This window comes from Aphelocoma coerulescens, chromosome 4A, assembly GCF_041296385.1.
Source record: "Aphelocoma coerulescens isolate FSJ_1873_10779 chromosome 4A, UR_Acoe_1.0, whole genome shotgun sequence".
In the NCBI taxonomy this organism is placed as follows: Eukaryota; Metazoa; Chordata; class Aves; order Passeriformes; family Corvidae; genus Aphelocoma; species Aphelocoma coerulescens.
The window spans coordinates 9,831,927-9,844,476 of record NC_091018.1 but is presented as its reverse complement, the minus strand read 5'-3'; the positions used below and the strand labels follow the sequence as shown (position 1 = coordinate 9,844,476).

Here is a 12,550-nt window from a genome sequence, read left to right as displayed (position 1 = left end):
ACTCAAAAAGAACTTTCAGTAACCTAAGTGCAGCATGTGTACCAAGTATCGTATTGCTTGTGATTATAAGGTGTCTGTCATGTAGAAAGAGCTGAAAATGTGAAGTGTTCTTCAAGGGCATCCCTCACAGCCTGTGGGCAATACAGGCAGTCACACACAGAACCAGTCCAGTAAGTCAAAGTCAGAGCACCATCAGGCCTTCACAGAGGATCCTGGGATGCAAAAGACTTCCAAAGTAAAAAAGTTGGGGGAACAAATTTTGCTAATCCATTTCTGTAAAGGAAGTGATCTTAGAGATTTTCATAAATCTGACACAGTGTAAGTGGCTACCACTGAGTAACAGTCATCTCTCAGAAAAGCTGGAGGGTTTACTCATTTCCTTTCATTGCTGCGCCCTGTCAGTGTTGACAACTTCTGACTTCCTAAAACTAAAATATATATCTCTCTTGAGGAGGGCATGTCTTTCATGTTTTGGAAAGACACCACAGGGAAGTGTTTTAAAGAAATTTCAAGGGGAGCACTTCCCATTTGTGATGATCTTTACAGTCCCTCTCTCTTTAACTGAAAAAATTCACTGTGGAGTTGGAAAACAGCAAATAATAAACATGGTTTGTGGATGTAGGGTAGGATATTTGGTTGGAGCGAGTAAAAATACATACTTTAAATCTCATTATGGTTTAACCGTTTTGCACAAACCTGGCTTCACTGAAGTCGAAGGGAGTTTTGCTCTCAAATTAAGTGAAGGCAGGATTTTGCTTGTAGTCTCTAAATCATATGTACTAATTGTCAACTGTTCCCTCTTAAAACAGGTAAGATGGGGGTGTGTGTTTTTATAGTCTTGTATAGTTACTATTCTACCATTCCTCACATGGTTGACAAAACAGTTAAACCTTTCTGACTCTGGGTAAAGATGAAACAGATTTACTAAGTATAAAGATTAAAGAAGAAAAAAAAGTTGTTTCCAGTGAGATTTAGCTCATGTGTCTTAAGGCAAAGAAGCTAGAAAACCAAGAGTTTCTCAATTTAATTCTATTCCACTTCTGTGTAAAAGTGTGCACTTCCCATCAGAAGCACAGAGCACAGAATGATCCCAAAGGTCAGGTCCACCTTCTTCTTGGAGAAGGTTTGCTGAGCAGGCACGTGAAATTATAGCAGTACAAATGATTTTGCTTTGCAGATGATCTGCAATGAGGCAACATCAATGAGAAAATCTGCTCCTTGATGGTAACCATGGGGCTGTCTCCTCTCAGTTCTTCCCTTTGCCCCTTCCTTTGTCTCCTCTGTGAATATCACTCCAGTGCTATCCAGTGGATCCAATTAGTGTATCTTGGGTTTTTGTTCAAAGAGAAATAAAATCATGTAATTATTGGTTGTATGGACCCTTTTCATATTTGAACAAAACCATTTTGCTGTACAGTCCTTACAAAGGTATCACCCTTTTCAGCACAAAGGGAACCACATGATTCACTCATTACAATGATCTAAGATGAGAATAAAGTAGTAAAATCTCCGGTTTGTTCTAAGATACTTTATGAACGTAGGGAAGGATTTATTCCAGACACCTCAAAATGAAGTGATATGGTAGTTCTTTGCAGCTTTCACAAGTGGCTATATTAGACACATCCAAATTTGCCTTGTGTGTAGATACTATTTTTTCTTTCAGCCTAGTTGAAGACCTACTCAATGAGTCCTACTCAATGTAGCATTTAAATTAAGCATAAATTATTCTGTAATGTCTTGTAGAGCAGTTCCTCTTGCTGTAACACACTGGGCAGATTTAACATGCTGTTTATTTAATTCTTCTGTCAAAAAGAAGGGAAAAAGAGAGGCAGTTAAATTTCAACTATTGGATAAGATATGCTGGAGGAACTCAGATTTCCTATATATTGTAGCCCAAAGGTTTGGTGTTCTAAACAGTATGAAAGTAACTAAGCTCTGCCATGTGGATACAACTTTTTGCTAATTTCGTTACCTCTTCTTGGCTTTTCAGTGGATTTTGGTGTAAGTGCTCAGCTGGACAGGACTATTGGGAGAAGAAACACATTTATTGGCACACCGTATTGGATGGCACCCGAGGTCATTGCTTGTGAGGAGAACCCAGACTCTACATATGATTACAGAGTAAGTGTTAAACTCTTCATAAGGTAAGAAAACGTGGGTTACTGCTGAAATCCTGCTCATTTGAAAAGTTCAAAAGTCCTGCCTTTTAAACCACAATAATCCTAGAACTGTACAAATAGAAGTATTCGTAATATGTGGGTAGAGGCTCTTTTTAAGTGCCATTGCACTGTGAGTACTTTTTGCAAATTTTTAATACATGAAATACACTTCCATTTATTTCTCTGCAATAAAAACGTGCTAAGATGGTTGCAGGTCTGAATAAAAAAGAAAGGAAGAGAAAAATTCCAAAGGAATACTTGAAGTAGTGTAATATTAATATGGTAAGTTACTGCACTCTGTGATAGAGCTGTTTTGTTCTGTACTCAGCTGTGAATCCTGAGTTAATTGGCAGTAATTAGTATTCCTTTGCTCATTCATGAGCGTGTGACTGTGAGTGGTTTCCCATCCCAGAATGATTTCTGGTCAGTGGCAGGGTGGCTGAGGTGAAAAGGCACAGAATTTTCTGTATTTCAGTTTGTGAGCATTTCCTCTTGTCCTTACCATGCAGCATGTTTTCCAGGGATGGCTTTCTGAGCAGGTGTCTTCTGGGTGATCCTGCAGTCACTCTTTTAGTTCAGGTGCTCTCTCCATTGCCACTTTGCACCTCTCCTTCCAACTGTGGCTTCAGAAATACTTATGAGAAGAACCTGTTATTGCTTCCATTTCCTAGTGATTCAGAGGCTGTGATTCTCCCTTGCTCAGACCTTCTGTGATGCACTGGCCCAGTGAGGTCGTGTTGTGTGTGTCAGTCATGACCAAGGAATGCTTTTGGTTTTTTGGATACCATACCAATCTTCTGCTGAAACCTCAAGAAGTTAATCTCTTGTCTTCATTCCCTGTCCCCAGTTGATTTCCATCCCAGAATGTGTACTTACCAGAAGATAGGACTCTTAATTTTCAGTCATTTACTTAATAACAAGTCGGTATTGTGGATGTATGAAATTCCCACCAGTTTTGTTGCTGAATCCCTCCACAAACTGTGACATGAACTGGCTTTCAGCTTGTGTGAGGAGTTCAGAGCAGCTGGACTGAGAGGGCTCTGTTGGTAAAATTAGTATGAGCTGCTATTCAGGTTTATTCCTTTTAATATTTGAAGGTTTTCTATCACTCTCATTTTTAAAAAGATATGTTTTAAAGAAGCTCTGCAAGTTGGTTTGGCTACTTGCCTCTCATTTGGCTACATTTAGACAAAAAAAATAATGAAATAATCCACATGATTAATCAAGTGGAAATGTGTGAAGTTTTTACAGCCACTGGTGATGGTTGCAATTTACCTTCCATGATCAAAACCTGGCCCTTGGCGTCCAGATCAGCTGATAAAGAGAACTCCACCCTATTAACTGAGCTGAACATACATTGTGACATAAATGTGACTGCATGATGTACTCTCCTCTCATGTGCCCAAAAACATGTGATTGGAGACTTTGTAGACAGAAAAAATCAGACCCCAAGGCTTGACTATAATTCCTGTTCCATCAGTGTAGAAAATCAGCAGTGACTGCTCTGAAATAAGCATTAAGACCAAGAATTATTTTTGGCCAGGAGAAGGGTGAGACACTGCTGTGTGTTGCTGCCTCATGAAAACAGATTTAAGACATATATTTAAACAGTGCCTGCTATATTCTGTCTGGCTCTTGTTTTTTGAATGCAGAAGGTCTGCATTCAAAAATGCACTGGCTGCTTAAATGATGAATCAGCTGTTCAGAGTTGCATGGGAAATGGGAACCTTCTGGCTATTAGCACATTTCCTAAAAACTCAGTAGGGAGTGGGAGGGAGCAGAATATTTGTCACTCCAAGTAAAACAACATGATCCAGGAGAGATCTAGGGAAACTGTAAAAAAAAAAAAATAACCCAAGCCCAAGAAGAAAACAAAGAAGCTTGAATGCTGCAAGCTGCAAATTGCATTGTTTCTTTTCCTGCAGAGTGACCTGTGGTCTCTGGGAATCACTGCTATTGAAATGGCTGAAGGAGCTCCTCGTAAGTGATTCTGTATATAGGTGGGAGTGTTCTGTGTTAAAATAGCTCATACTTGGCTAACTCACTAATGCACAGAATTCTGGTTCTGTTTTTATCTTTAAAAACACTCTATGACTTTTTCTCATTTTGGACTCTTTTGCTTTCTTCTTCCTTTTAGACTCTTTCAGTCTGTGTTTTGATTCCTTGCCTTCATCTCCTGGGATAAAAAAACTTTTTTTCTTAAAGCTCTTGTTAGCATCAGTTTGTTAATCACTGCCTGTGGATACAACGGAGCAGAAGTCATTGATATGTCAGCAGAAAATATTGGCAGGAGTGGCTTTGAGTTTAGGTCACTAAAAAAAATTATGGCAGTGGAAGAAGGTAGGCCTAAAGGTTATGTTTTTACTCTGAAACTGACTTGATTCTCACAGATTTGGGAGTAATACAGCATTTGCTCACATGTAATGGCTTTGATCCATGACCACACTCTCAGCCTGACAGCAGATAGCCACAGTTTTACAGCATGCTGCCCCCTCGCTCCCCCAGAGAGCCTCTTGCAGGTCAGGCAGAGATCTGTGGGTGCAAAGTCCTCATGAATTTTTGTTTGCTTGGAGGGCTGGTGGCTTTGCCCCAGCTCCTGCAGAGCATATGGGATGTGCGGAGTAACCAGTCACTGCTGAGAGCACAGGAGATGAAATCTGTCATACTCTGGCCTGAGCCTGAGAGCATGTAGGCTGTTTTTAAAGAACACACTTGGCTGTTCTCCCATCAGACTTGGTTTTTAGCAGGAGCACTTTCAGACCCTGTGCTTTAGCCTGACTGAAGCTTAGTCCTGAGACATGAGTGAGTCCATGGAGAGTTTTCTTTGGGACATTTGTAACTTTGCATGCCAGTTCCTCTTGCCATTTGTATTTGACGTTTTCCCTGGTTTTGACAGGGAAATGCTGTGAATTGTATTCTGTTGCCTTGTCTTTTGTTTACTGTAGAACAACAGTGTCTGGGACCCAGAGCTAGAAACCAGAGTTCTGCCCCTCATTTCCACTGTGTCCCGTACTACTGAACATACCAAGGAAAAAGTCAAAGCCAGAACCAAATGCAAGAAACTATGGCAGGTGGATGCAGGCAGAGAAATTAATAGAAGGCAGAGAAGGCTTTACCAGAGAATAGTCTAGTCACTTCTACTGGTTCTGTAATGCTTTAAGTCCATTTCTGTTAAGAGCATAACTGCTGAACACCTAAATATTACAAGAAATCAGCCTCCATGTAGTTCCTATCAGTTCTCATTCAGTAGCTCTTTTTGGTGAAGGAAGACCTTTTACCCTCAACATTTCTTGGTGTCAGATTAAGCATGCTCAAAATTCCATACAAAGTGCCTGGAATAGATGAGATGTGACAGTATTTGCTTTCTGCTGAGTTTCTTGTAGCTTCAACTTTCCTCAGCAAAGTACAGTGGCCTGGAGAGAAGGTAGATTCTAAATGCAGGACTAAAATCTCTGGCAGATTACCTGATAATGGTGCTCCCATTCCCAGAGCGCAGGACGAATGAAATGTGTGCTTAGTCATTCTGCTGTGTGCTATGGTGCAGGTTATGAGCTGTGTGCTTTGTATGAACTTTTCCTCATCCTGGGTTTTCTCATATGCCATGAACAATGTGGCAAAGAGTTTGGTTAGAATGGAGCTTATCATTTATCTGAACCAGAAGCCAGACATAATAACTATTTTAAGTATTTCAGTCTCAGCTTTAACTTCTGTTTATGTGCAAACATGCTTTTGTGTATGGGAAAGGTGAGCTTTTTTGTCCTTCTGAAGCTGTATATATAGAAAATATGAAAAAAGTTGTTCTTGCCTTGAAGCCTTTCTTTTGAATCTCTTTTAGCTGGAAATCTCTGTGTACTCAGAGACTTGATTTCTTGGCTGTAGTGTGAATTTAGTAGGCTACTGGTGGGGTTCTGGGGCAGATGCTGTGATTTTGGAAGTGGTGGTGTTTGGAAGGGGGGAGTGAGATCACAGGGGGTACATGCATCCTTCAGTAATTTGTGGTTTCTTTTTGCAGCCCTGTGTGACATGCATCCCATGAGAGCACTCTTTCTCATCCCAAGGAACCCACCCCCAAAGTTGAAATCCAGAAAATGGTAAAGAGATGTGTAAAAAACCCTGTACTTTCACTGCATTGGGCTTAGGAGGGTTTTCAGCTCTCTTGTCCAGGGACAATGATTTTGTTAAATCATGCAGTTATCTAGGAGGTGATTCCTAAGCTGTTTCTAAGTGCTAGATTAAGCCAGAGGGCAAGATAGAGTTTACCTTTGGGAAGCAACACCTTTCTTTTGAACTCTGCCTAAACTGTGGCAGTTGTTTCATTTTGGTGTCTGTGGCCGAAATTGCAGGGTAAGCAAGGAAGGCATAGATGAGCTGCTTGGGGTCAGGGCTTATCAGAAGATTGCATGGACATTGTGGGGCTAATGGCAGTCACCTACCCTACAGAGAATTACTTTTTGTTTTAAATGAAGTGTATAAAGAAAATCTTCACCTTATCAAAAGGTCAAGGGCATTTTTAAAAGGCTTGTGTTGGCCAGATTGTGGTTTTGTTGATCAGGATGTAATTCAAGGTAGCTCCTCTGAGAGGGTGGTGGAGTTCACCCTCAGCACTGTGCTGGTCCCAGGAGTCTCACTGGTGGCAGAACTCAAATTGTCTCTCTCAGTTCCAGTGTAGAAGGAAACCTTGCAAAGTTATTGCTTTCCATCACTCGAGGGTAGTGCTTGGTCCACAAGTTGAAAAGGATTAGTGGTTTTTCTCCACTGTTCTGTCTTTTTCAGGTCAAAGAAGTTCCTAAATTTTGTTGAAAGTTGCCTTGTAAAGCATTATTTGCATCGTCCATCCACTGAGACCCTGCTGAAGCATTCCTTCATCCGAGACATGCAGAACGAGCGGCAAGTGCGCATCATGCTGAAGGATCACCTGGACAGGACAAGGAAGAAAAAAGGAGAAAAGGGTAATAAACATGGCAAAACGAAAATAAAAGACACTTCAGAGAGCATGTCCTCGTCAGATTTTGACAGCAGAGCACAAGGCAGATGGAGCTGAAATACTAGAACCAGGAAAACTGAGAAAGCATTGTCCTTGGTAGTGGTGGGGCCATTTTGAAGATTTCTTTGTCAAAGAAATTTTGGGTCCTTAATGGTGTTTTAGTGGTAAAGTCCTTGGAACCTTGAGTCATTGAGAGCAGCATCAGGGAGCAAGGACTCCAAGTAAAGTCTCTGCTTTCTTGAGTAGTGCTCCACAAGTGTTTCCTGGTCTCTCATTTCATATTTCTGTCCCAGATCCAATTGATTTACCTGTTGGATCTCCATATAATTTTATTTCGTGAGTTCTTCGGGGGCAGCAGGACTCCTCAAGTGTTTGGCAATGGAGTGCAAAAAAGAGACCTGGAGAAGACCTCCAAGCTCCAGTTAAATACGGATGTTATAATGAATCACCTGCTTCACAGAGTATATGAAGAAAAAGAGAGTTTGGATTTGTTCCAAATGCCAGCCTTACCCTTCAGAGCAAAAGCTGGAAGAAGCAGTGCAGGAATGGGGGTGATACTTACGAAAATGCGTGTGCATGGCAGACTAAGGGCTGTGCAAAGGGGGCAGAGACATGTGGGCTGTTGACCAACGACCCTGCCCTCTCTCCCCTTTTTCCTTTCTGTATGTTTTATACTGCCAGAAGCACTGTGAGGATCAGAGACTGTCAGGGCAAACTTGGAAAGTGCTATGGTGTTGGAAGGTGTCTTATAAATGCTCTGATTTGACAACAGGAATATTTGTGCCTAAAATTAAATTGCTGTTGCAAAATAGATTCACTGACTCCAGTAGTAGTTGCAAATTCTGCCACCTCTTTCACCTATGAATCTCAAAGCACACTGGAATGGAAAGAGAGGGAGTTAGAATTTCTCACAACTGCCCTTGAGACAGGTGTGGAGAAGTGCAATAACAGTCACTTCTTCATAAATAGTTGTATTTTGACCTGAAAAATGCTATTTTTAATCAAAACTCCCCTGAAAAGGAGAATAGTTTGGAATTGCCAGACTACACACTTCAAAATAGTAACTTCAAAAAAAATGAAGTCCCAATTTAGCATGTAATACAGCCAACAATGCAGGGTAGGACCAGTTTGAAATTACCCTGTAAAAACTGCCTTCATGTTCATCTTGAAGAGAACTTTAAAACTATGGGTCAGCTTTTGAAACTTTGTGCTAAAACTAGTATTAATTTTTGTTTTCTTATTTGCTTACTTAAGTATTCCCTTTGATACAAAAGGAAACCTGGATCTACTAGTGGCCTCAGCATAGCCATGACACTGGTATAGAGCACCAGAGCAGGGCAGTGCAAGCTTTTATGTCCTTTTTGAAGAACCCCTCTGCTGGCGGTGCTATGAGGTTTGGGGTTTCTCTGTGGGTTTAGCCTAATTTGTTTCAGATCATGGAAGTAGGTTAGTTTTGCAAAACCAATACAGTCAGTCACACACTGGGTGTGTGTAAAGGGGCTGCGTTGAATCATTATCTGAACTAGATTTTGAATTATGTATGTGGATATTTTGCCTCCCCTCAGCCTCCCAGTACAACATGTGACTTCTAAATTCCAGTTCCTGCTTAGCTTGTAGTTCAGGCTGAATGCTCAGAAACAAAGTTCAAGATCATGTCTTAACAGCATCCTCCTCTGGTGTTTGTTTATTCTCCTTTTTAGAAGAAACAGACTATGATTACAGTGGAAGTGAGGAGGAAGATGATGAGCTGAATGAAGATGAAGGAGAACCAAGGTTAGTTCTATTACTGAAATAGAAAATTTTACTGCCCAAGCTGTTCTCGTTGAAGGCAGCTTCCTCAGCCAGAACAGCTTTCTCAACTTGCTCTGAATCCCTAATCTCCTGGGTCCCCTTTGGTAACTTTAACTGTTTTGTAGCTGTCAAACATAACTGCTGAGTATAAAATGTCTGTAATAAGTTGCTGATGTTTCCTTGCAGTAGGGGGGGAAGCTCTTCAAATGAAGGACCCAATAATCAGCTTCAGGCTGGTTTGTAGCCCAGCAAGTGTGGCTGCAGTGTCAACTGGTGGAGATAGATCATGATTTGCTAGCACAGGGCAACAAACAATTCCCAAAGCACCTTGTATTCTCTTTTAATGTTATGTTTTGTCACCTAGAAACGTCCTCTTTGTTTCAGCTCCATAGTTAATCTCCCGGGGGAGTCAACTCTCCGCCGTGAATTTCTGAGGCTGCAGCAGGAGAACAAAAACCGTTCCGACCCTCATTGGCAGCAGCAGCAGCTGAAGGACCAGGAGAAGTACAAGAAACAGCTGCTGGCAGAGCGGCAGAAGCGCATCGAGCAGCAGAAAGAGCAGAGGAGGAGGCTGGAGGATGTAGGGGGCTGGCTTGTGTAGTTATTCCATGTCTCATCACAAATGGAAGATGTGCCTGTAGGGAGTAGGCTTTGCAAGGCAAGAGGGCTGTATTAAATTGTCAGCACAACCTGGATCATAGTCTTGCACCTTGAGAGAACTGTGTCACTTTTAAACACAATGATTTTAGATTGGCTCTGTTCTTTTCCTGCTGATAACATGCCCTGAACTGTGAGCAGAAGAGGAATGGCATTTTGCTTGAGTAGGTTTGGTGGTGGTAGCCCCAGCAGACAGGATGAGAGATGCCCATTTCTTTCTCATATGCGTTTCCCACTTTGTAGTCTGTTGGTCTGGTCCAGAGTCTTGGCCCTGCTTTTGTTTAAGATATTAAAAGACAGCTGGTTGCCTTTTCAGCTGCCTGTCACACTGTTGTCTTAGAGGCAGAGCTAAATCATAAGATCACAGAGCCATTAAGGTTGGAAAAGACCTCTAGGATCCAGTCCAACCATTAACCCAGCACTGACATATCTTGGTCACTGTATCATCACATATCACCACTGTATCTTGGTCCTAAGTGCCACATCCACATACTTTAACACTTGCAGGAATGGTGGTTCCATCACTTCCCTGGGCAGTCCATTCCAATGCTTGACAAACCTTTCAGTAAACAAATTTTTCCTAATATCCAATCTAAACCTATCACGGCACAACTTGTTTGTTACTGGGAGAAGAACCTGACCCCCACCTGGCTACAACCTCCTGTCAGGGAGTCATGCAGAGCAGTAAGGTCCCCCTGAGCCTCCTTTTCACCAGGGTGAACACCCTCAGCTCCTTCAGCTGCTCCTCATAAAACTTTTGCTCTGGACTCCTCCCCAGCTCTGTTGCCCTTTTCTGGAGACACTCCAACCCCTCAGTATCTTTCTTGCAGTGGCACAACACAAAAATCACCAACATGTCTCTTCTCTTGGGTATCTGATAAAACTCAAGCATTGTGTGAACGCTCCAGAGCTGACATGTGTGAAGCAGTGCTGCTCCAGCAAAATGGGAACACTCTGGAAAAAAAACCCTTCCTTCTTAAAATGTTGGGAAGACATTTGTCATTAGATTAGTTGCTGGCTGTCAGGGAGATCTCACATGCCTCATGTGACAGATCTGCCCTGGGCTGCCAAAAGGGCAGAGGTTTCACTTCAGTTCGGCAGTCATGGTGGTGGCAGCTTGTCCCTGTCCACTTTTGCTCTGTGGTGTGTCAGGTGTCCCCCTCCTTTGTGACTGCAGAGCAGGAAATGGGCCTTGTGATTTATGAGCACTGGCATCAGTAATTGGTGGGTACAAAAGTAAAGTAAAATAAGCAATGTTATACTCTGGCTCTCTTCCAGCACCAAAGGCAAGAGCAGGAGCTAAGAAGGAAGCAGGAGTGTGAGCAGAGGTGGCCAGAGGTGAAGGTCAGTCAGAGGAAACAGGATAGGGGTAAAGAAGACAGAAGAGTTGTGGAAGATGAATACTTCATAGCAGATGGACAGAGGAAATTAGAAAAGCAGGTACGAAGAGGGTGTTTGCTGACAGCAGTTTGCAGCTCCCTGTGTCTGTATCCGATGTCTTTCTCGGTTCCCTAAGGGTGTTCCCATCCTCTGAGTCATGGACCAAAGAGGACTTCACTAATGCCTTTACTCCTCTTGTTCTCACGTTCAGCCTTCCTTTGAGTTAACTTAGATGTTACTGAGCCACCCTCCTTTATCTCCTGTCTTGCAGGGACACTGCCTGTCCCACTTTTGTCCCTGCTGTTTCTCTGTGCTGAAAGGATCTTCAGTCTGATTAAAATTCCTTTAATAAAAGGAATAAATAAAAATAAATAAAATACCCTGAAAGCTTCCAGGATCAGCTAAACCTAAGCTTAAATCTCCAGTCCCCATTTCGCATTCACATTGTAACCAGGACTGTTTCTTTTTCACAAAAACAATGGAGCAGAGGTTAATTTTAATGCTGAGCTGTCATTATCAAGTCTGTCACCTTGGCCACAATGTTTTTCTAATGTTCAGCTGCAAATTGATTTGTAATCAAACAGAATCATGCGGTGTTTGGTTAAAGACCTCTGGTTTTAGTAGAAGTAAAAAGAACAAATACGATTTTCTGACCTGCTGTCTAAAAAGCCAGACAGTGTTTGGTGCCACTTTATTCTTCCTGTTGCTCGGGGTTTTGATTCTTCTGTCAGCCCTGCTGGAATTGTGGTCACTTTGTTCTTTGAAAAGCCAATATTTCCAGCAGGCATCTTGGTTGTCCTCCAATGCATAATTGTCTCTGAAGTTCATCACTCTCTGCTTTCAGAAGATGGAAGATGGGCAGCCCAACAGGAAGATGCACCGAACTCTCCCCAAAGATCAGACACAGCTGCTGTCTCTCCAGCATGACCACAAGCAGAAGAAGAAGGAGCCTTCCAAGAGTTCAGACACAGGAGTGCATCCTCCATCAAGCAGCACAAGCAAAGAGGTACTGTCTTGGCCAGGGCAGCACTTTGGTGCTTTGTAGTTTATGATGCTGTAGGAATGCTGAAGCAGAGAGCAGACTGATCTTTAAACCTGCATGTGGAGCTTGACCTGTGTCTTACTACACACTTATGCTACAGTCTTCAGTTTCCATTAATATGCAGAGGATAAGGGAAAGGAAGAATTGTTCTGTCACTTCTGCTTGAGCTGAGAGAAGGATTTGATTGATGAGTGGGGAAACAAGATTCTTCTGGTCAAGTAGGTATCGTTCCCTCGTCTTTCAAAGAGGCATGAAGTAAGGTAATACCATCTGAGATTTAGATGAGGTCTTTGCCTAATGTTAGGGTTTACAGAATTGACCCAGGCACAGAATGGCATCCTGCCTCCTGAGCACAGATCTCTGTGCCCCATCAGCAGGCGGTGATACCTTTTCTTGTTTTTTATGTCCCAGGATAAGGTTTGATGGATATAGTCAGCCTATATTGTAATCAGTTTTCCTCCTTTGCTATCTCTGACAGTATTTCTACCCATCAACTCATTCTGGTCACTGTCACCATATCATGAAAAACTGTGGGTC

The 12,550-nt window shown here is 42.2% G+C and overlaps 1 protein-coding gene across 9 annotated transcripts in view; it reads left to right on the top strand.

Annotated features, from left to right (window-relative positions):
- NRK (Nik related kinase) overlaps positions 1 to 12,550 on the top strand; it is an 88,170-nt gene that overhangs the window by 38,756 nt on the left and 36,864 nt on the right. For 8 of the 9 annotated variants that reach the window (XM_069015253.1, XM_069015251.1, XM_069015254.1 and 5 more), the window contains 8 exons: positions 1,991 to 2,121; positions 4,085 to 4,139; positions 6,172 to 6,250; positions 6,933 to 7,108; positions 8,844 to 8,916; positions 9,319 to 9,514; positions 10,870 to 11,031; positions 11,816 to 11,977. In XM_069015253.1, the coding sequence (XP_068871354.1) occupies positions 1,991 to 2,121; positions 4,085 to 4,139; positions 6,172 to 6,250; positions 6,933 to 7,108; positions 8,844 to 8,916; positions 9,319 to 9,514; positions 10,870 to 11,031; positions 11,816 to 11,977 (1,034 nt within the window). The remainder of the gene's footprint in view (positions 1 to 1,990; positions 2,122 to 4,084; positions 4,140 to 6,171; positions 6,251 to 6,932; positions 7,109 to 8,843; positions 8,917 to 9,318; positions 9,515 to 10,869; positions 11,032 to 11,815; positions 11,978 to 12,550) is intronic. The other variant, XM_069015252.1, reaches the window with a different exon arrangement.